This window comes from Leiobunum rupestre, chromosome 1, assembly GCF_980474605.1.
Source record: "Leiobunum rupestre chromosome 1, qqLeiRupe1.1.hap1, whole genome shotgun sequence".
Taxonomy (NCBI): Eukaryota; Metazoa; Arthropoda; class Arachnida; order Opiliones; family Sclerosomatidae; genus Leiobunum; species Leiobunum rupestre.
The window spans coordinates 35797647-35821652 of NC_143384.1; the positions used below are offsets into that span (position 1 = coordinate 35797647).

The window sequence follows — 24006 nt, forward strand, 5'->3', positions numbered from 1 at the left end:
AAACGCCATTTCAAGTCCATTGTTGATAATGTGTTTCTAATTTATGTATAAGCCAATAAACGTTTACAGGAATTCCTTTAGCTCCATTATCACGCTCGCTAATAGCGATCAAAAACGTCCACCTCTTTTGCTGCTACTTACGAGAATGAAAATATTATTTCCAACTAGAAGTTTAGCAATGAATTTCCTATTTAGCGTGTATGCCCAGAGGATTCTGAAAATATTCGTTTGAAACAAATCGACCAAAAATAACGACTGTTTTACCGAGTTATCAGTATAGTGTTTCTCTAAGTAAGGCAAAGTCTTAGGAGACACAAATACAAAACTCGATCCTCCTTAGCTCCGAAGTTGTGCCATAAATCAAAGGTAATATAGACATCGTAAGCGCTATTTTCAAAGCGCGCTACAGCAAACGATGGAGCTCGTTTTTTCGGAGGTTTCATACCGGAAGTTGATTTTCACTTTGTTAAAGAAACGTTAATAACAAAACTTTGTTTTTTAATCTTGCAGAAATTAAAGATTGACGAATAGATCTGCACAAAAAGAAACTATCAAGTTTGTTGTTTCAGTAGAGGCTTAACGATTGTCTTCCAGCAAAAATGTCTAGCAACTAAACAAATTAATTCAACCCTGTTAGTCACGCATTTTGCATTAATATGTTACACGATTATTATTTAAATATCTTCTGAAGTGACGGTTGTCAAAAATGTTTAAGAAATAATTTATGTGTGAATAGTGTTTACAAAAATACTTACCCTACTTTGAATATTTTTTTCCTCTGAAATTATTTTTTTTCCAATGATTTCATCACTATTTTTTTCAAAAGTTTCTTCCCTGGATTTGATAACAATTTTTATTTTTTTAAATCAGGTTAGTATAAAATATATGTATAAAGAAATTTAAATTATATGTCAGAGTGGACATCAGCATTTTGCGGTCTACGGATGAATGTCCTTAATAAATCTTCATCACCCTACTAGGTACCATATGCTTAAACTTCTCCGATGTTAGCTAAACCTCGGAGGGTATTACAATCACCGTGTGTGTCTAGCTGGTTTCGGTGAAAAAGTGAAATCACCGCTTTCGCAGTTTTTGGGATATGTTAAGCTTTTTTCTACAATGCCGTTTTTTCCAAAACCACGTATTTTTTGGCGGTTTGTGTACATAGTTATTCGGTTACTTGGTTTGGGAAATACGGAAGAGATTTTTCATTGCGTACGATATCCAATCGTGTTTATTGCGTGGTGTGTTTGTTCGTATCATGTTCTTGAATAATGTGTGTTTGTTTTTGGTATTTATATACTCTCCAACTTCTACTGGTTATTACCTTATATGACGGACCGAGTGCTGAGGGTTACGGTAACCGTTCCAACGTTCAAATGGCAGGGTTTCCACCAAATGTTCACGGAATACGTTTTTTTTTTCATTTTGCGATGGAATCGATTGGGAGTTGAACCCAAGTCTCCTGCATGAAAGGTGAGCATTCTACCACAGAAATGCAGTCTTACATTTTCGAACGTAGGAAATTATGAAGGTCAAATCTTGTTTTAGCGCAGTCTACATAGTAAGATTTTTGTGTATCGGTATTAACTTTTTAACTGTTATGGGTCATTTATGAACGCAATTTCAACGCAATCGTATGCCTTTTCGTTCTGTTTACCTTACTCGAAACGTCTTAATTTATATAACGTATTTTCTTATCGGCTTTAAATGTGTGAAACATTTTTATTAATGTGGTTACATTAGTTTTATTTACATAGAGATACGCGCTGTCGTTTAGCCTTCACTATTCAGTTAAGGTTTTCTGTGTGCGTTATAAGCCGGGAATTGTTGACGGAATTTTTTTTCTTTTCCAATTTTTATTACCGTGAGTATTTAGTTTGACTTTTTCTTGATTGCTAAGTACTTGATTACCTTTTTGTTTGATCGGATTTTAATTTTCTAATTCTTATTTCTGCTATTACAATTTTTATTATTGTGGGTAGTTGGATTGACTTGTGGCTTGGTTGGGTTGTCATTTTTTTTTTTTCTGGTTTTATCACCTATCCTGTATCGTTGCAGGCCGTGCCCAGTAGTTAATGCGCCGAAGGGTTAACTCTTCCGAAGTTCCGAGGAGAGTTACATTTGGGCTTGCCAACTTATTTTAGTATTTTCGTAACAATGGTGACTAATAAGCTAGTGCAAATGCACACAAATCATCGAAATTCCGCTACTAGAAAAACGGAGCATTTATCAACAAAATTAATTTCAAAGTAAAGATAAACCGACCCCAAAAATTATGAACCTCAAATGGCAATTTTTCTTTACAAAATCGTTTAATAACACAAGAGATTATCTAATAACAGTTGTGATAAGTACCAACATATGAACTGTTTTCAAATTTATGTAACAAGAAACAGGGACGGCCGATTCTTGGTGCCGGTCTTAGCCAGGACCGTGTAGGTCACTTCGAAGTGGTGAGCTACCAAGGCCTAGGCAACACACCAGGTGGTGCTGGGTGGTGAACTGTCAAAGCTACACCACCGGGTGTTGCATGAGTGGCCGGTTCCAGCCAGTGCAGTGGAAGGTTACCAACCGTTAGTGAACTACCAATGCTTCACCAATCTAGAGTAAGAAATACTTATATTAAAAAATAATTAAAATAATCAAACTAATTATTTTTACCTCTCCGAGGAGGGGTTATACAATCATCGTGTCTGTGTGTGGGTGTGGGTGTGGGTGTGTGTGTGTGAGTGTGTATGTGTGTGTGCCGCGACAGATGAGACTTAGTAGTCATTTTCGTTATGTTGTTATTGTAATGTTAATGTATATTGTGCATTTGTGACGTGTCGTGTTTTTGTGATGTTTGTGTTGCGATTGTAATGTTCATGTATATAGTGCATTTGTGAAATGTCGTGTAGTGATGTTGATGTATATTGTGCATTTGTGACGTGTTGTGTTTCTGTGATGTTTGTGTTTCGTATGCATTCTACTTTCCAACGTCTATGTATTGACTTTTCGAACGGACCGAATGCTGAGGGTTACGATAAACGTCTCAACGTCCATAAGACAGGGTTGCCACCTAATGTTCACGGTATACGTCCTATTATCAATTTGCGATTTATTGTCGCCGGCCAGGATCGAACCCAGGTCTGCTGCGCGAAGAGACTTACTCTAACACCTCAGCCACCGACGCTTGTTGAGCTTCGGTGTTTTTCAAAAACAGCTTTGGCGAATGTTTTTATGCTGTTATAAAGTTATTAGCGTCAATTTATTTTACAACATTTTATACATTGTTAAAATATATTAAACTTACGATTAATTAATTATTTTATCTTAATTTTAATCTAAATTATGAAGGCGTCAAGGAATCGAACCCGGGTCCTTCGGGTAGGAAACGGACATCCTACCGTTGAGCCATTGACTCTCAATTAACTATAATGAAAATACAACATGTCATAGGCAAACTTTTGAAGGAAAAATAGCGATTAAAAAAAGACCGGTAAAAGTTCAAATCTAAATTTGCTTTTTATATTTGGATGTGGATCTAATAAAATGTTAGGCCTGGGAAACGACTTATTTTACCTCTGTTGACCTTTGTTTAATGATCCAGATAACGATTTGTTTTATTTTCCATTTTTTGATATGATTTTTTTTTCAGCTATTCTATTAAATTGTAAAGCGAATTTATTATTTATTATTTTTTAAGCGTATTTATTTTTTCCGCGAAATAACTGATTTTTGCAGAAACATTCTATTTGGCTACTTCGTTATTTTTCCAGTTATCTAATCGACTTAAAATTTGTGATATAATTTTATTTTAGCGGCGAAGCGAATTATTAATGGTAAGATGTTTTTATTGAAGTTGGCTTGATTTTCAAGTATTTGAATTAATGTGCTGCTTCGTAATTTATTTTAAACGTTTTCTAGACTGATTAAGATGTTTAATTTCAAATAAAATGAGCGTTAAAGATGCGGCAAGTATTTCGTAAGCGAGAAAAATACAAATACCCTCAGTAGATATTTCTTTCATTAAAATTGGCTTCGTTGTAACTACTTAATTTATAATATTCTGAATAAATTATACTCGGTTGTTTCGTCTCAATTATTTTAATTATAATTAAAATTTTATACCGGGCGGGATTGAACCGGGATTACATTTTTAGTAAATAACTCGGAATTGCGGAGATATATCTTTAAGAGTCATCTCGAAAAATTAATTAATTAGGGACAAGGCTTCCGAGGAGAGGTATATTTTGGCTTGCCAACTTGTTATTTAGTCACAAATTAACACCAGATTCTTAACTGTGTGTACATAGAAAAGTCTTCAAAATACGTATCAAGGAATTTACAATATTTAATTTATTTAAAAAATAACTAAACGATTTATTTTTAAATAGGATACAAATTTTATACGTTTTAATTTTAGTTTTTGTGAATTAGTGTTTGTGAACATTTTATTATTTAAAACTTTGTTCGTGTTTTTTATTTGCATATAGTTTATAATTTTAAATGTTTCATATTTTTTATTTAAGGGATTTTCGTTCTGAAAATTCCAAATGAGTTTTAAGTATGCTTTATATAAAACTAGCTTTATTAATTTAATCCATAGTCTTGAGGGGCTTTTAAATGGTTCATAGTCTAAATTTATTTTTTAACTAGCTTTGTTAATTTAATTTACTACTTTTAAATGGTTTTAGATTGACGAACTGATCTCTTTGGCTTAGTAAATTCGAAATTTTACCATTTCTTCTCTATGCTCTTTTTTAATGTAAAATTGATTTTTATCATACATCCTTGTTTGATGCAGAGATTTTCCCTTTTTATTATTATTATTATTATTATTATTATTATTATTATTATTATTATTACTATTTGTTCAGATTTCCCAGAATTCTAAAAAATTTTCGATTGCTTTATTATTATTTTTTCATTTCTTCTTCATCAATTTTTTAAAATAATATATTCGCTTTATCTTTCTAGCTAGCTTTATCATTCTATTCTTATTATAGTTATTTTTACTAACTATTGATCTATATGATCTAAAAATTGTTTCATCTGTTCGTGATCAAACAGATTATATTTACACCTTTTATTAATTAAATTTCAATACTTGTTTATGAACGATAGGGATAATCGCTTAATCTTAATTGTATTACAGAATTAATAATTATCCCTGTATGGAATATTGTTAATTTAAAAAAACTAGGTCAAAAGTTTGGAGCTTAGGCTGTAAATTCTCAATGTAAAGTTTTTTACCAGGAGAAATCTAAAATCATGCTCACTGGTGATTTAATTTTAATCTTTTTAAAAAACCAAATAATTGTACAAGATAAGAAGAGAATTGTCTATATAACATCTTTCTCGAATCTAAAATTTTAATCGAACCATATGGTTCAATTGTGTTTAAATTCCTCTTCTTTAGACATACGTCTAGGTAATACTAGACCCCTCATTATTTATTGCACCCTTTCTACAAGAATTGAACAAACACAGAAAATTTGTTGTTTTTGTGTGCATGCTAAAACTTTTGAATGTGATCATCCAGGAATTGTGTACGATGGCCTATTGTTTCATAGTAAATCGATGTTATGTGGCTGGTTTAGCTACGAGATTCTACATATATGCAACAAATATATGAGGATTTTCCGTAATGCGAACCAAATTTCATGATGGGAACAAAAAACAATTTAAGAAAATTTCAGTGCCAACTTCACCTACTAGACCAAATTTAACATGTTGGCTCTGTCCAAAACAAAGTTCTTTCCGTTTGAATCAATTCAGATATGCTTGAAATGTATTCTTTACAGGCGATTAAAAGCAAAAATAGTGTTTTTGTCCGCGCAAATATGTAACAGCAAGAGAAAATCAGAGAATTGTTGTGGTAAATATTTTACATTATATTCATTTAAACAGATTAATTAATATTTATAAATTCTAGCCCAAATTTTAAATCCGATACATCGTTTTGCAGTTAAGCAGAAAACTATCTTCTACGGATTGATGTATATAATTATTTTTAATTATATCCTTATAATATTTTTAATATTGTATTTTTTATATTTTCAGCCTCGTTATCCTCTTTGTTAATTCTTTATTATTAGTTAAGTTAAATTGTTCGTTTATATTATATTTAGTTTCATTTCATGTATAATATATCTTGTATTGTTTATTATTTTTTTAAAAACAATTTATTATTTGTATAGAATATAATGATTGTTAAACAATATAATAACTAATTGTATTTTTACTTTTACTAAAAAGTTAAGCATTGCTTAAGAATAAAGGTTTGAAATCTATTTACTATTAAAATGCGACAAAATGAAAAAAAGTGCAACCAAGAGTAAATAACAGCTTATTTACTTTGGGTCGCACTTTTTATCTTCGTGGGTTCAGACATTAGCGTTGATATTTCGGTCCGATCTCGCCCAATCGTGTCGAAACTTGTTTGGCTGATAGACCGAGGCTTATGGGTTGTGGTCGGGTGTCAACCATCGAGGTCAAAAGTCATCTTCAAGGTCAAATTAGGGATTAAAACTAAAGAACGTTTTTCGACCTTTCCCAAGGCTGTGTGGGTGGGGTTATTGAAATTTATTCGAGGTCATTTTGGCGGTCATCTTGCCGCCATCTTGGATTTTACATGTAAGGATAAGATCACTATCTATTTCCATCGTCGATTACGTGAGAAAGGCATGTTCTAGGTACATAACTTAATGTATTACTTGAACTTCCGCGTGCCTGGTTCAGTTCAAAGAAGAGTTGCTTAAGGCTTTCAACGACAACCCGTCCACAAGCACACGTGCTGTAGGACATGAAATAGGAGCCAGTCATTCATCGGTTAAGCGGGTCACGCACGATAATCTTCAGAACCCTTTTCACAGATAGAGAGTACAAGCCTTACATCCGGGGGATTGGCCATTGCGAGTTGTCTTTGCACGGTGGTTCTTGGAGAGTTCAGAACAAGATGTATTGTTTCCTAAAAGCATCCTTTTCACTGACGAAGCTACTTTCGGAAGAGATGGCCCATTCAACATCCACAACCAGCACGAGTGGGCGCTTGCATTCCACGTTTACACGTGGTTTTTAGGAGTGATTCTCAGTTAATATGTGGCCTGGAATAGTTGGAGACGTCTTGGTTGGCCTTACATTTTGCCGCAACGACTCACTGGGGCGTCGTACCTGGTTTTCCTGGAAGATGTCTGGGCTTATTTTCTGGATGACGTGCCACTAGCGATGAATGTGGTTGCATTATGAAGGGGCTCCTGCTCACTATGCCTTGGTGGTCCGGGAAGAAGTGAACCAGCGATTTCCACGCATATCGACAGGGAAAGAATATCTTGTTTTATGGCCTTCGGCTGAACTTTTACTTGTGGGGGTGGATAAAGATCTGGTATCCGCCACGCCAGTAGATTCTGACATTGATTTTGAGCAAGGATCGAAGCCGCTACTGAACAGATTCGGAACGCACCGGGAGTAGTTCAAAATGGAAGCGGACATTTATTGTAACTTGTACAAAATACACATTTTCCTACTCTGTTGTTTTGTGTTTATTTAAACTCATTGCACATTTCTTATTTACTCATTGGTTTTTTGTTATTTATCTCAATTCCCACGCATTCGCAAATTCATAGCACCCCTGAAATCGCATTTCCATGCTGCTTGGTTTTGTGCTTGTTGCCACACTTTGAAGCTCTCTGGTGCTCATTTAACTCATCGTTATAAAATAGCAAAAAAAAAACAGATATACATCTCAACTGCACCCTTATTTATTTGCAGCGAAATTAAAGGGAGCACTACCACCCACACTAGGTGGAGTAGTCATATGCGTAATGTGAAAACACCCCGCACTTGAGGTAGTAATAAAAACATCACAGGTTCTGGCTGGTGGTGGATCCTTATAGAGACGAGTCGGGCCCCCGATTAAGTCGGGCAGAAATAAATTTTAATTTTTAAGGGTCGGGTCGGGTCGGGCAAATTTAATTTTTGAAAATTTCGGGTCGGGCCGGGTCGGGCCGGGTCGGGCCGGGTCGGGCTAATTTTCAATCGGGTCCGGGTCGGGCCGGGTTTTTTTATTTTAAAATTAAATGGACCCTTACCCGCGACTGGGTACTGCGTAGGGCGTGTGAAATGTTCGGCCCTTCGGGTGTTGTACGAAGAGAGATAGAGGAAGAGAGAGGGGATGGGAGAGAGATAGAATTCTGCGAGCAGCGCGACTTCGCCGACTAGCGTCTATGGACTATCATTTCAAGGTCGTCTCATGTCGTCCGATTCGCCTAAATTTCTCTTACGTTTAGTTTTGGTTTTACTTTCGATTTCACGGCGTTAAATTGCGAATTTGCAAGTCGCGTGTCTCGGCGTACTTTGAAAAAATATAGCTAAAATTATTCTAGGTATTCCCGCGTCACAAACGAGTGACGAACGTGTATTTTCCAGCACGGGACTGACTCTTGGTCCTCGAAGAACAAATTTAAAAGGTTATCTGTCGCAACTAACTGTTCTTCACAAAAATTGTTTAAATAAATAAATGCCTCTTGTTATATTTTGTATTGCATATCTACATCTACACTATATAATAAAATAAAAAAAAGCTTCATGCTATGGGATGGGTTGCGCCGGTACTTCGGGTCATATCGGGTTGGGTTTTCAGGAATTATCTAGTTTTCGGGTCTTATCGGGTTTCCGGGCCGGGCCAGGCAAAATTGATTTTTTAATTTATCGGGTCGGGTCGGGTCGGGCAAAATTTAATTTTAAAAATTTCGGTTCGGGTCGGGTCGGGTCCTGCAAAATTTTATTTTAATCATTTCGGGACGGGTCGGATCGGGCAAAATTAAATTTTAAAAATTTCGGGTCTTGTCGGGTTTCCGGGCCGGGCAAAATCGATTTTTTAATTTATCGGGTCGGGTCGGGCAAAATTTAATTTTAAAAATTTCGGGTCGGGTCGGGTCGGGTCGGGTCGGGTCGGGTCGGGTCGGGCAAAATTTTATTTTAATTATTTCGGGTCGGGTCGGGTCGGGTCGGATCGGGCAAAATTTATTTTTACGTTTTTCGGGTCGGGTCGGGTCGGGCCGGAAAAAAAGTGGGCCCGACTCGTCTCTAGATCCTTATGATATGTTGGGCCTTTTTCTTTGCTTTTTAGTCAGGCCACTGTGTTGTAATTAGTAGTTCAGTTCTTTTTGTCCCCATACTAACAGCTGACACTTGGTTTACAATCTCTTTCGACGCTATTTCTACGTGTTCGTTACTTCTGTGGGCTTTCACTCATAACTCTGTTGACCAAATCAATTTTAGCTTCAAGCTCAGCAACTATTGCTTCCTTTTCCCTTTCATTCCCCCTTGGTTAAACTTTTTTGCCTTTTGCTCTCTTTCTTTGCTTTCCCCATTATTAAAATAATTTCGCGTTTATTAATAATACATGTAAAGAATAAAAAAATGTAAATATATAACTAAAATTTAATATATATAATGAAATAACTGATAACTATAGCCGAGATTACGAAGCCGAAAATAGAAAATTGCGCCTGTTCCGAAGAAATAAATATCAGACAAACCTAAGGCTTAAATGAACGATTGAAGTGAACCGCTTTCCAACGATATTTTCCGTCGTTTCTATTTTCTCCGACGGGGGCAGAGTTTTTTTTTAAAATGTCAAAAATACGAGACAGAGAAATTCCGAATTCTTGAAGAGTTGTCTCTAGAACGCGTTTAAAATACGGTTTCGTAGATTTATTCTCGTTAATTTTTAACTTACGAGACTTTTGAAAATGTCTCTAGAACGTGCCCTGAGTCTATAACTTCGTAGTGTTTTTTGTTGTTTTGAGAGCAAACTTGTCGTGTCGGCCATGGACACTAAAATAATACACGTTTCTTATCTTATTCACAATAAACTCTTGGGAAGCCATTTCCACGCATGCTTTCAGCTTGTTGTATGACGTAAATTCATAGTTAAGTGCGGGAGGAAAGATCGACTCGGGAGTACGTTGGGGTTAAAACCCAGGCCGCGACCCGGGGTGAAACCTCGGCTGAACAGGCTGCCACTTCCTTGACTATTTTCTCTGGTCTCTCATCTTTGGTCCGCCCGTCAAAGAATTCAAAATCAACGACTATCGATTTCTTATACCCGTAATTAAAAAGTAAGATAAATACATTGTCCCCAGGGTTCTTCTTGTAGGGTTATTCTTATTGACTTGAAACTTCTTATAATTCGAATGGTTATCCATTGTAGGCGGTGAACTCAATATACTAAGTTATCGTGCCTTTGTATTTTACGTCACCACAGCATTTATCGTTCCAAGTAGGTAAGTGCAGCGTTTTTGCACCACCGCTGTAACCTTGACCGCCCCATTCACCACTTTAATAATACCGAGGAAATCAGTGGCTCAAAATTTAGTCTAATTTGCATATGAAAATAAAGTTTATTTCTTAATTCGATCATTAATACAGTGAAAGGCTGCTGTGTTTTATAAGCCTTTCCTTTAGCGGAGAACAGTCTGTATCTTTTCACCACTAACTTAACACGTTCAACACCAGTGAGGGTCTAGCTTAGCTAGCTCCCCACCCAACGAAAAACGGGGACTGTCAAACTAGATTATTCTGCCGGTGAGTAAAGGGTCAACCGTCATCCATTAATACTAGCTTTGAGTGTTCACCACCTAGCACCATCCAGTTGTGAAGCCTTGGTGGTTCACTACCAGGTGGTGACCATCCCTTGCGCTGTCTGGGACTGGCTACTCGTTCACCACCCGGTGATGGAACAAAGATAGTGCACCATAATTTTATTTGCTTTGTCTAGTTATCTTATAACTTGTAAGAATTAAAAAATTTCTTACTCACAAGCATTAAATCACATAAACGAGGTTTAACACTGTACTAGAGTTTTTCTTTGCTATAGCGTAATATTTCATACTCATTATAGATGATAGCCCAATGGGTCCCACCAGGCTGGTATCGAGTTCAACCCCAAAAGAAACAAGTTGGTCTAGTCCTAAATCGATATGAGTGGACTTCATATTTCGTCACAACAATTATTAATCGCGACACGTGATTAAATGGTGTGATAGAGGCCTTTAGAATGTTTAAGGTTATTTGTATCATATAAGATCGAAACGATCTTCTAATGGTTTCTGAAGAAAATTTCGTCACTTATCTAGAGAATTACAGTTCTATAGAATTTATATAGAAAACATTTTTCCCAGAAATAGAAGTGCTTCCGTCATAATAATTCCGTAAATAATAAATTGTATTAAAGGTCTATAGAAAGTTTATGCAAATACTTAAAATCTCAAATTTTTTATTTGGTTTCAATGACTATAGAAAATCAAACTGTACTACTATTGATATCAGGTCTGTGCGATTATTGTTCATCTTATCTTTGTTCTGTTTTTCTAACAGCAAAGAAGCAGACATCTCCTTAACAAATGTAGCAGAACGCCTACTTTTAATTGAGTTGCTGGAAAACGTTAAGTTTCACCGAAGTCCAGGCGCGGATCCAAGGGGGGGGGGGGCAGAGGCCCCCCCCCCCTTTGACCATAGACGTACTATATAAAGAGTAGTTAAAATATTTATTTTTAGGTTATATCAGTAGTGCAGTGCAACCGCGCGAAGGCTCAACTAGTGTTTTCTTATGTTAGCTCAAGTTAATTATTTGCTTGCTTCAAATATTCCTTTAAGTTTTCTTAGCCGATAGTACAGACGGCCAGCCCAAAATTTAATAAATATAGCAACAATAACCGTGAAACCATCGCATAAATATCCAAACAACGTGCATGGTGAAAGTAACATAGAGTAGGGAATCCTACTTTACTCGCTTTTGAAAAGTATCGAGACATGTGTTTTATAGCAGCTCGTTATTCGATTCACGCGGTAAAAACTAATGTTGTCTTTGATGTTAGTAGTTTTAAATTTCAAGTTTGTAAGGTAAGGTTAATTCTTTTGCATAATTTTGTTTCTGGCCTGGGTAGTTTTGGTTTATAAAACCTAAAATTTAAATTTTATCTTTCAATTACATTATTATTGAACGGAATAATAGAATGCAATTTGAAACAGAGAAAATGGATTTAAAACGATAGACTAAACTAAACCTTTAATTCTGCTGGAGTCATAGAAATATCGCTGGTATATTTTTCAAAGAAATGAGGACCGGAAGGGAAGGCAATGTCTTTCTAAAACTTGAAAGTTCATCACTTTCAACCCCTCATCTTTAAACGGTTCGTTACGAGAGAATAGTAGCAATAATTTTTAAATTTACAATGAGTCATCGATATCGTGATTCTGGTCGAACTTGGGAGTCTGAACTCCAGACTCTTGGTTTTAAATGCTCCATACCATTGAGTTGGGAATAAATAGAGGTACTAAACTAAATCTGGCTCGCCCGGGAACAATTTCGTTCCATAAGGAAACTAAATCAACTTTATCGTTCTACCGTCGCGGCATCTGTCTCTAGTGGTGGCAACTATATTGCAATTGAATTTTTTCTCGAATCTGATGCGAAATTGAAATGTATGATTTATCGTAACAAACAAACCTTTGAAGTTGTTTAAAAATAATTTTATTTTGTCAACACGATCCTTTTTAACTCAAGTTACGGTGAGTTAGCTAATATTAAAATTATTTATTTTTAGCCATAATTTTACAAAATATAGATGGCGCTATCGCCTAATTATAAAGATGAATTTCGTACAGTCTTATCAGAACAGGTCCCGCGTAACCATGGCAACCGAAATCGTAATTGTAATTCTAGCAGTATTTTTCCCAATTCAATGCTCCAGACGATGATTGGGGTCATTTAGCTGAATTCTTTGACTTAGGTTTGGCGAGGCGATTTAACATGTCGCCTCCCAGCACTGACATTGCATGCCTCGTATAAAGTCATTTTAAGCGTCTATTTAAATAGGATGGAGGTACGTGTTAACTAACCGTAGATGACGATACATGTTAGCTCAAATTGTAGACGGCGATACATGTTAGCTCTAACTGTAGATGGCGATACATGTTAGCTCTAACTGTAGATGGCGACACAAGTGAGCTCTAACCTTAGATGGCGATAAAATGAAAAACTTAATAGACCCGTAACAAAAGAGGGGCCGCAGACGAGGCTTAAGTGAGACCTCTGGACGGAACATCCTGTTTGTGACGTTTTGAACCACGTGACCGCTATTGAAATATACAGGCGGAAGTAAGGAAACGGATGTTCCGTCCAAGTGCTGAGTTGCCAGGTAAAAATGTTAATTTTCGGCCCCCCAACTTTCATCATCGGTCTAATGGGCCCCCCTCTTTATCAGATCCTAGATCCGCGCCTGCCGAAGTCTTATAACTACAGAACAGAACATTGGAATTACCTTTTTGAAGTATATTTCGTTATGTCTGCTTTCGATTTTTCTTTCTGAACTATCCCTTTGTTTTTCATTCCTACTTCGTTTAGTTCATTTAAGAGATCTTTGAACGGACCCTCTTTCTCGAGCAATTCTTCGTATGTCCCTTTGCCTTCAATTTTACCATTATCCATGACGTAAACAACATCGAAATGCGGAAGAAGGGACAAATTGTGGGTTACCACTAGTCTCGTCTGAAAAAAGTTTAAAAATTAGGTTATTTCATGGAAGTTTAAACACTCTTCTTATCATTGATAAATTTATCAGGGAGATTTTACACAAGAAATTTACATTTTACTTAGGAGCTGATTATCTTAAGCTTAAAACAAAATAATGCAGAGTTTCGGAAGTGGAAATACCCCTCTCGTATGAGGTCTTCGCCAACGGGCATTATTCTAAGCTATAAATAATTTCCTGGTGCCTGGGCTAATTTAACGAAAATATCAACTGTAAAAGAGACTTAATTTTCACTTGCCAAAAAACAGTGAGCTTCGACAACGCTATGAAAAATATTTTTTTAGAGCTTACAAAATTTAAACATTGTGGAAATTCGGATATTGTATTACATGTTTATCCTTCACGGGAATCCGGGATCAAAGGTAATTCAATGCGTGAGCGGTGTCTACATACTAAGCCTAAGCGTAACATAAAAACTGAAAAATGTGTAACCTACTTTATTTTGAAGAAGTCCATTAGGTCCAATCACCCTCTCGAATAAATGGTTCGCGGTGTGAGTGTCTACCGCACCCAAAGGATCGTCCAACAAGTAGATGTCTCGATCCAAGTAAACGGCTCTGGCTAAGCTCACTCGTTGCTTTTGCCCCCCACTAAGGTTAATTCCCTGCAGAAATATTTAAAGATTAACAATCATTTCAAGCGATCCCTGTAGAGTTAAACAATGTTATTATACAGATTTTTTTAAAATGCAAATACTTTAAATTAAAGATATTCCGCAAATATTCTTATTACAGATAATTAAATTTAAATTTTGCATGTAAATTGACAGAATATTTCAAAAGTCAATACAAAATGTACACTTAATTTTTCCTGCACTAAATTTTAAATGATTTGGTGGTTGCAGTGCATTAAATGGTTATAGATTGTTCCTTTTAATGTTCAACTTAATATATTATTTTTTGTTTCAAAGATATATATTTCTACATAATAACGAGACCATTTTGAACCTAACAACTTTAAATTCACACTCTATATAATGATTCAAATTCGCACATTTCATCTAAAATATTAGCGAATAATTGATTGATATCAGTGGCGTATATTCAAAGTTTAATTACGCTCTGATATAACAAAATGAACTTTATGTATGCAAATAATTGGCTGGCTCCTTAAACGTTATATTGTTGGACACAATATCTATAAGGAAATTATAACATTAAATTTGAAAATTTGTAGGCCTGCGTAACGTTGTTATATATGTACAAATATGTCTGGTAATTTGACAGATACATTTTATCTATTATTTATTTGAATAACCGCCAACTGTCGAGTTAACGCCGTGAAATAGAATGGAGCACACATAATAAACAAATTATTTATGTTATACGGTTCTATTCCGAGGCCGTGTTCAATATTGTTTACCACGGAAACTGTCAGATATTATTGAAAATTAATTAACTTTCTCCAACTTTTGGTTTCGATAATTTATTTCGTTCACTTTAAATAATTCTGTAATCTCAAAAACTTACATAGAGCTTTTTGTTTTTTCGAAATATTATATATTAATGAATAAAATTTGCTTAAATATAACATAACAAAAACCATTCCAATTATAGAATAATTTGAATAATCTCTGCTTTCTTATTCTCAATGATAAGAATTCTAACAATTTTTTCACTATTTTCCAAATCCTAATGCATAATTAATGGAGTTCAATTTTTATCCACAATTCTATGTACGCTATAAAATTGTTTTATTTGTTGTTAACTTTATTATTTTTTTATTACTATGGTTAAATTAAATTGATCAATGCAATGCTCAAAATAATTGTAAATGAACCCAAATGGAATGAGATTACTTTTTCGCCAATTTCCGTTTCGTCGTAAGCTGGAAGAATGTCAATGTCTTCTTCTAAAGCGCACGCCTCCAGAATCCTCTCGTACTTTTCTCGGTCCATTTCGCGGTGAAACAAGATGTTGTTCTTCAAAGATGCATTCTGAATCCAAGCTTGTTGAGGGCAATAAGCCACAGTTCCCTTTGGTGATTCAATTCAACCAGTAAATATACAATGTGAAAACTGGTAATTGTCGGCTTATTATTAAACCATGTACGAGAGTCAAACTGTGAAATATATATAATTATATTATAAATATATATAACCCGCAATTTATTATTGGTCCCTAAATTTTAAAATTTTGGAATTCGGATCGCAAAAACCTTTAAAAACCTCCATTAAAATAGAATAACGATTTGTGAAAATACATGAAAAAGTCTTGGACTTTTATACCCTATATAAATTATTTCCTGAGAAATTCACGATACTACATAAGACTTACATATTATTTAAAACGTCACAAAAAGAGGTCTCTTAATTTGTCCTTATATAACCAGTTACTAATATGTCGATGGATCCTATATGTTAGACAGGATAAGAAGAGGAATTAAAAAATCGCTAGAGAGACAGAGTCTGCGCATAGGCATTAGATGCTTTCCCACACAGCACAAGCCAGTCTAAAAGTGGTCGGAAAGTGGTCGTAATCGTATAAGAGTCATTATAGTACCGACCGTTTGTAACGATAGTTTTGGGTTAATTAAAATAAATAATTAACATCGCCATAATAATTTAAATATTATAATATAGGCCTAAAACATAATTTCCAAAACGTTAGGAAAGGGAGTGTTGGGAAAGATGGTCAATTTCCGCTCCTGGCCAGCTGGTTTTTACCCTAGAACGTCCCCTCTTTCTTAACAATAGAACGCAAGGGTTTACACCTTTTGTTATAGTTTTTTAAGTATGTATATAGTTACTTCCAAATGTTTCGGGAAGATTCCATACGGTTCAAAATATCGCGATTTGTGAAAATACCCGGACGGTAGTGACGTAGATGGGAAAGTTTAGAAAGTGTGTGTCGTGTGGTGAAATACTGGACGGGAAAGAAAAATAAGTGAGAAGCGCAAAACGGCAGAACGAACTTGGACGTTCGACTAACCACGTCTATCCGACTTCGACCAGAAGCTGAAACTCTACGCTCCACAGTCGTGAACAGTTTAAATTAGGGAAGTCGTCAAGTAGTTGCCGAAAATATAGTTTTCGTTCACCGATGGGACTCTTCGACCAGCCACCAACTACGCTCTGTCGACGGGATCGACCCCAGCAGCCATAGGACGCCGGAGCCGACGCTCTAATGAGCCCACGCAGAGATAAGTAACATTTGACTCGCTGGGTTACCCAGATTGCACGCGTAGGCCATTCGTTGGCATTATCAAGAACTTCGTGTTCGCCGTATTGAGGAGTTCGTCTCCACTTTCGATAATTAGTCGCGCATTAGGTAGTCAGTGGGGTACCCCGTTTTTGTTCGTCAAAAACCTAATTTAGAAATCTAAAACTATACTCGTCACTACCGAACCGAAAAATAACCAAGATTGCTGTTTATTATCTTCCACTTAATGTCAGTGCCGTTTTAATCATTTCATTTAATGTATAATCTAAAGAATTTGTAATGAGTGTAATATTTTAATAACATTTTAGTATAAGAATTTAGGATAGTGTTCAGCGTAGGGACTTTGGCCATTTAGCTTTTAGGTTTTTAGTAGTGTTTTAATTGTCTTGTAAGTATTTTATGTTAATATTAAACGTGTTTTTAATCTTTAAACCTTTGCGTTCTGAATCGCCCTTAATCATAAAACAGTTTTGATTAGATTTATTTGTAGCGTTATAGATTACGCTGGTCAGGATGGGTAATCTGCTATCTTAACCAGGAAACCGTTACACGTTGGGCCGACAATTGTAAAAACCTTTAATATTATGTTACTAAAAATTGGTCGGACCGGCAGTTGGCAAAGAGTGCATCGCCGACTTTTCCTTTTTGCTATCCACTGGAGAGTCGCGAATGTCACAGTCCCCCGACTGCCCAAAAAGACGTCGGCCTGGCGGCATTGAGTAAAGTTTGGGCCAACCTTCCAGAAATAAGTCGGCTGACGGCTGCGTGTTTCAGTTGGGCCTACCCACAAATTGCACGGTCCGGCAGTTTAGTGTAATTGTAAGGTATACTTAATCAATGATTGGCCCGGCGGCTTACTGTAAATGTTGGGGTAGCTTATTTAAAAAAAAGTCGACCCGACGATTTTACGTTCATGGGTTGACTTTTTTAACGCTGATTAATGTGTTCAACTGCACATATTAATGACCTTAGATGCGTATGACATGGTAAAGATAATTTAATTTTTCCATATCCTTTGCATTAACTCACTAATTATAAATTTCGGTCTATATGATAATAAAACAATCTTAATTTATTTAAGATCAGCTGGGGTAACCAGTAGTTCTCAGAGAGATGTGGATATTGGTATGTCTTAAGAATAAACACCGGTAACAAAATTCCGACACATTACTGACGAAAGTAGAACGCTGCAATAACTGTCTCCACGCATGGCACCGTACCCAATATAACCAACTGGTTAATGACAATACTAACTAATTATACGTTGATTACATATGAATTTGCCTTTTATTTAACGGCTTAGTGTCTATAGAAGAATTTCTTTTAAAAAATTGCAATAATTTAAGCTTTTTCTGAGTGTAGTGCCTAAAGAACTAAGAAATTCGGTCTTTTGTCTAAGATTAAAATGTAGTATCTTGTATATAGCGGATATACCTAATTATTAAATTAATTCAATTAAGTTGTTTTGCCGACCTTAACCATCGAAAACCAAGATACTACACTTTGATCTTAGCCAAAAGACCGAATTTCTCAGTGCTTTAGGCATACACACGAAAAAAGTTTAAATTATTGCAATTATAATTATAGAAATACCACTCACTAGTGCATTAGTATAGTTAAAAATAAATAAAAACAACGTATTTAAGTGCACTATAAAAACTTTAAGTTTTTATAGTGCACTTAAATACGTTGTTTTTATTCAATTTTAACTATACTAATACAATTATTTTAAAGAATCTTCTTCTATAGACACTAGGCCGTATAATAAAAGGCAAATTATTATGTAAACAACGTGTAATTGGTTAATATTGTCATAAACCAGTTGGTTGTATTGGGTACGGTGCCATGCGTGGAGACAGTTGTCAAAAACTATTCGCTGGTTTTGGAGTAAATGTAAATAAGTTTTATATTGTAATTAAAAGTGTTTTTATTCATGCAAAAAATGACGGTGTTCCTTTTCTTTTATACTATATTAGCATGAAGGTCTACAACTTAATTTATTTAGTAAATATTTTGAAATAGCAACCAACTTCAATATACAGTTTGGCTGTTATTGTATGGAAGAAATTGGTAGTTTTGGGGTAAAATGTGTACTCTTTTCGTCCCAAAGCGAGCGAATAGTTTAAGCCTATGTATTGCAGCGTTCTACTTTCGTCACCGGTCCTTTTTCCTTGGTTATACAAAAATCCGCATCTCTCTGGGAAATACAGGTTATCTCAGCTATTCTTAAATAAAATTATGATTTAATTGCAAAGGATATGGTAAAGTGAAATTATCTTCACCATGTCATGCGCAATTATAGACATTAATTTTTGCAGTTGAATAAATTAATCAGCGTTAAAAATTTCAACCCATTAATTACGGTAAATCGTCGGGCCTACTTTTTTTTGGAAAAAGTCGCCCCAACCATTGATTAGGTATACCTTACAATAACACCAAACTGCCGGACCGACCAACACACAGACGTCAGGCCAACTCATTTCTGGAAGGTTGGCCCAAACTTTACTCAATGCCGTCGGGCCGACGTCTTTTTGGGCAGTCGGGGGACTGTGACATTCGCGACTCTCCAGTGGATAGCAAAAAGGAAAAGTCGGCGATGCACTCTTCGCCAACTGTAGGTCCGACCAATTTTTGCTGTGTGGGTTCTAGATAGAATTCGTCAAGGCCGTTACTACCTTATTGCCAAAACCACGTAACTTTGCACACAAATGTTAAAGAGTTACGTGGATTGTCGTCGTCTGCTTACCTCTGCTAGTCAAAATTGTAAAGCGTGTCTCCTGTGTTTACCACTTCGAATCAAAAATATACAAAACTACAAAAAACCGGTTCTTTGTGATCATAAACACTTCAGGTATGGTAATGAAGCTTTACTGATTTGTTTAGATATCTAGTATTTATAATTTACTTGTAAGCCTATGCTTCAATTTAGTGTAACTGAAAAGGATTATCTGGATGGTGAAATTGAAAATTATGAAGGAATCGACCTTTGCGTAAATGTTCCAAAAGATGTTTAAACATTAGGAAATTTAAATAACTTGGATAAGAATCTCCCAATTCTTAATTTTCCACCTGATAATCAAGTTCAAGTAAACCTACGAAAGAAACAAGTAGAGCTGAAAATTCAACTTAGAGGTTGATACATGTACATACATTAAAAATATTCAATAATATTATAATTAAAAGTTGTTTAAGCATAGAACGGGTATGGCTTAAGGCATTTGTAATGTAACGTTCCAAATGGCAGTGAATTCAAAAATTATCTCTTACAAATAATATAAACATTTGTAAAATAAGGAAATAATGGAGAGTGACGCAGCACCAAAAGATTTTAGCTGCGACCGCTTGCGGTGTAGTTACTTTCCCTGAAGGAGAACAAAGTTGTCGTTGGTGTCATTCGCTAGATCTTAGTGAATTTAAAACGAGGAAAAACATTCACAGTCATTCGTTTTTTCAAACAATAGTTACAACATGTTTAAGGATTGGAAAAAGCCATTTGCGAGCATGTGAACACGCGATTTATTCCGAGAGACGCGTGCAGAAAACTATTATTTTTCCAAAGTTCATTAGTAAACGTTACAATTAGTCCATTTAATAATTTAATTAAGTTTCCCTTTGCAAACTTTGGAGAAAATCGGGTTTTGAAATTGAAAATTAATAACCTAATTCCTAGAAAATATTTGGCTATAAATAATTGTAGCAGAATGGTCCTAAATCTGCGCAAATTAGTGTTACCACTTGATAAAACTAATTTGCAAATATTAGAAACAATATTAACTTAATCTAATTTGTACCAGTAATAGCTTTTGTACATTAAAAAGATTTAATTCTCAGGTAAATACCGAGGGGCTTATAACTCCCCGCAATAGGTGTAAAAATTTGTAGGGGTTGACTGTGCTAAAGTTATTACGTAACTGATTATAGAATTAGCATTACCAAAGGCTGTATTCAGTTTCATATTCCGGTAACCAATAGACAGAATTTTAGTAAGTGGTTAGCCCCTTGATACATACTGATACCAGTTTAAAACCAGGTATAATAGCAACTGACGGCTCTAACATGGCCCCTGTATAATGAAAAGGGCACGATTATTAGAGATGGCGATGAATCTATCCGATTTGGTTTTAAAAAATGGGTTTTAATTGAGAGCGTGGTGCCATTTATTAACAGCAAAGCAAGGTAAAATTCAAAATAGCGAAATGATAACGTCGTCAGAGAGCCATTGTAGAGTATCATAGTTAGACTTTTTCTTTATTTAGAGGACTTTAACCTAAATTACGTATCCCGTGTAAAAACTTATGTATTTTGGTAACTGACCAATTTACAAACGATCCAATGAACGCGAGGGGTACCAAATAATTACAGCTATTTGATTTCGACGCTAGTGACATCCATTGAAAAAAGAGTTACTAAACGTCGATCAAACACTTGCTTTATTTAAACCTTGCGAATAAAAAGCAATATTTATCGATAAAGATGAATATAACATTTAAGATAATAAAATTAAATAAAATTATTCATTTCCGCTCTCTTTCACAAGAAAAGTGTTACAAGAAAAAGGTAATAAATGTTTAAAATTATTGAAACCTGTTTTCTTTCAAATAACTTTTTTAACTTTTAATTTCCAACTGTAAATTAGTTAAACCAAATTTATTAAACATTCCTTTCATTGCCGGCTTTTACAATTTATAGCCAAATATGGAGTTTTTAGCCTATATAGCTTTTCGATAATATTCTAAAAATTTTAACACTCAACTTTCTCCAAAGATTGCAAAGGGAAACTTAATTAAATTATTAAATGGACTAATTGTTACGTTTACTTATAATCGTTGGAAAAAGTATAGTTATCCACACGCGTCTTACGGAATAAATCGCGCGTTAACATGATCCAAAGTTGCTTTTTCTAACCCTTAAACTAATTGTAACTATTGTTTGAAATATCTTATGACTGTTAATTTTTTCCACGTTCTAAATTCGCTAAGATCTATCAAAAGACACCAACGACAACTTTGTGCTCCTTCAGGAAAAGTAACTTCACCGCTTGCGGTCGCAGCTAAAAACATTTTCTTTATTATAAAAATTTTTATATTATTTGTAACAGACAACTTTTTAATTTTGGCCAAAATTTGGGCTCTTTGAAACACTGAGGAAATTACGCTCCTTTCCGCAACCAAAATCTCACTATAGATTTGGGTGTTGTGACGACACCTTCCACAGATTCTCGGCTTAACTTCATCATATATTTTGAGTGGTTGTAAAATTCCCTGGTTTATTGGCTTCTTCTTCTTACCAGCGTAAAGAGTATTTCACGAAATCTTCTTTAAGCCACTACTAAATTAATGTTTTTGGTTAATTACAATATTAGTCATTTATTGATCGATTCAAATAAAAATTCAATAATATTCCGAACAAAACACAGAAAACCTATTATTAACACCATTTTTCAAGATATCACGAGATACACTTGGTCATTATAACATCTGCTTTTAAATTATGAATAATGTATTAAAATCAAAACATTTTAATGGCCCAAATAGAGACAACTCCGACGTGAAGAAACAATACATCTATGAGCAATATGTTCGGGACCAGACAATTTATAAATTTTGTTTCCGCAGTAAGCCTTTCAATACTAGTCACTCGCAACCATATCTAATCACCATAAAAAAATAATATATAGCTGTATAAAAATATACAAAAAATGTTTGTTATTAAATTATCTTCTGGGTTGCTTGCCAGATTTGACTTGTCATCGATTTCCGAAGAGGTAAGAAACTTCTAAATAACACAAATGGCCAACCCTTTCGCTGGCGACAATGGGACACCGGCCGAAATTGGGAGGTTTCGAGACGGTACCGAGAACGCCATAGAGAGCGCTGAAAAGATAAGCTGAAACGGGTGGCTTGTTCACGTATTAAACAGTAAAAAAGCGAGTCAGCGAGGGAATGTTAAACGCGGAGGGGAGGAGTTTTGATTGACAAGCGAGTCTAATCGCGGTCCGGCGAAGAAGGGGTTTCAGAGGGGAAAGGAAAAAAGCGGTGTGAAGATCCTACACTGCTCACGGGCCTTTAACTAGTCTATTACACCATATGTTGCTTCTAAAAATTAACGACTTTTTCACCGTCGACGAGAGTGACGCCGCGCGGCGGTCGAGTTGCCAGATGGGCGGTTTTCCGCAGAAATTGGGCTGCTTTGGACGGGAGGCGGTTTTAGAGGCGAAGTAACGGGGTACCGGTTTTCCCCCTTTCAACCCCATCCTTTATAACGGGAATCAACGTTCCTAGAAAATATAAGCTGGAACCAGCTTTGCAAAGTGTGATGTTTTCAATAAATTAGTATCTTTACTGAATAACGCGTCCAAAATTATTTTCAAATAGCGCGCCAATTCCCGTTCTATAGCAGAAATCGGTATTTTTCTTGGGCGGGAATTTGGGCTCTTTTGGGGTTAATCCAATTTTGGCTTTTGCGGTAATTTGGGCTGGTTTTAAAGTTGGTTTGTGCGAGATCTAAAATATTATTCTGGCAACCATTGAGTTGGGAATAAATAGAGGTTCACAACAACTAAATCTGGCTGGCGCGGGACCAATTTCGTGGAATAAGGAGACTTTATCAAGTACCGTGGCGGCATTTGTCTCTAGTGGTGGAAACTATATTGCAATTGAATTTTTTCGCGAATCTGATGCGAAATTGAAATTTATGATTACTCGTAACAAACAAACCTTTGAAGTTGTTTAAAAATAATTTTATTCTGTCAACACGATCCTTTTTAACTCAAGTTACGGTGAGTTAGCCAATAATCATTTATTTTTAGGCATATAACTTTACAAAATATAGATGGCGCTACCGCCTAATTATACAGATGAATTTCGTACAGTCTTATCAGAACAGGTCCCGCGTAACCATGGCAACTGAAATCGTAATTGTAATTCTAGCAGTATTATTCGTAATTCAATGCTGGCAACTCTGCCATCGTAGCTATTTTATTTTTATCTGCTAAGCGATAGAACAGGATAAATTCGGTTGGTGTATTAGTTTAATTAATAGCTTATTTAAAAGTATAAATCGTTGTATTTTATGATAAATCCTTTAAGCAAGAAATCACTAAAGGTAGGCAGACCTGGGCAAAATTGCGAGTGAATTTCAACTATCCACTATCACTCTAGAATGAGAGTGAAAAAATAAATATCTTCACTCTCACTCTAGAATGAGAGTGGAAAATATTAAAACAATTAACTCTCACTCTAGAATGAGAGTGAATAAAATTA

General features: G+C 35.4%; 1 protein-coding gene across 5 annotated transcripts in view; it reads right to left on the reverse strand.

The window, feature by feature from the left end:
* LOC149962220 (multidrug resistance-associated protein 1-like) overlaps positions 1 to 24006 on the reverse strand; it is a 244146-nt gene that overhangs the window by 136146 nt on the left and 83994 nt on the right. For all 5 annotated transcript variants that reach the window (XM_090179141.1, XM_090179128.1, XM_090179132.1 and 2 more), the window contains 4 exons: positions 15382 to 15558; positions 14020 to 14187; positions 13314 to 13540; positions 756 to 834 (listed from right to left, as the gene is read on the reverse strand). In XM_090179141.1, the coding sequence (XP_090035267.1) occupies positions 756 to 834; positions 13314 to 13540; positions 14020 to 14187; positions 15382 to 15558 (651 nt within the window). The remainder of the gene's footprint in view (positions 1 to 755; positions 835 to 13313; positions 13541 to 14019; positions 14188 to 15381; positions 15559 to 24006) is intronic.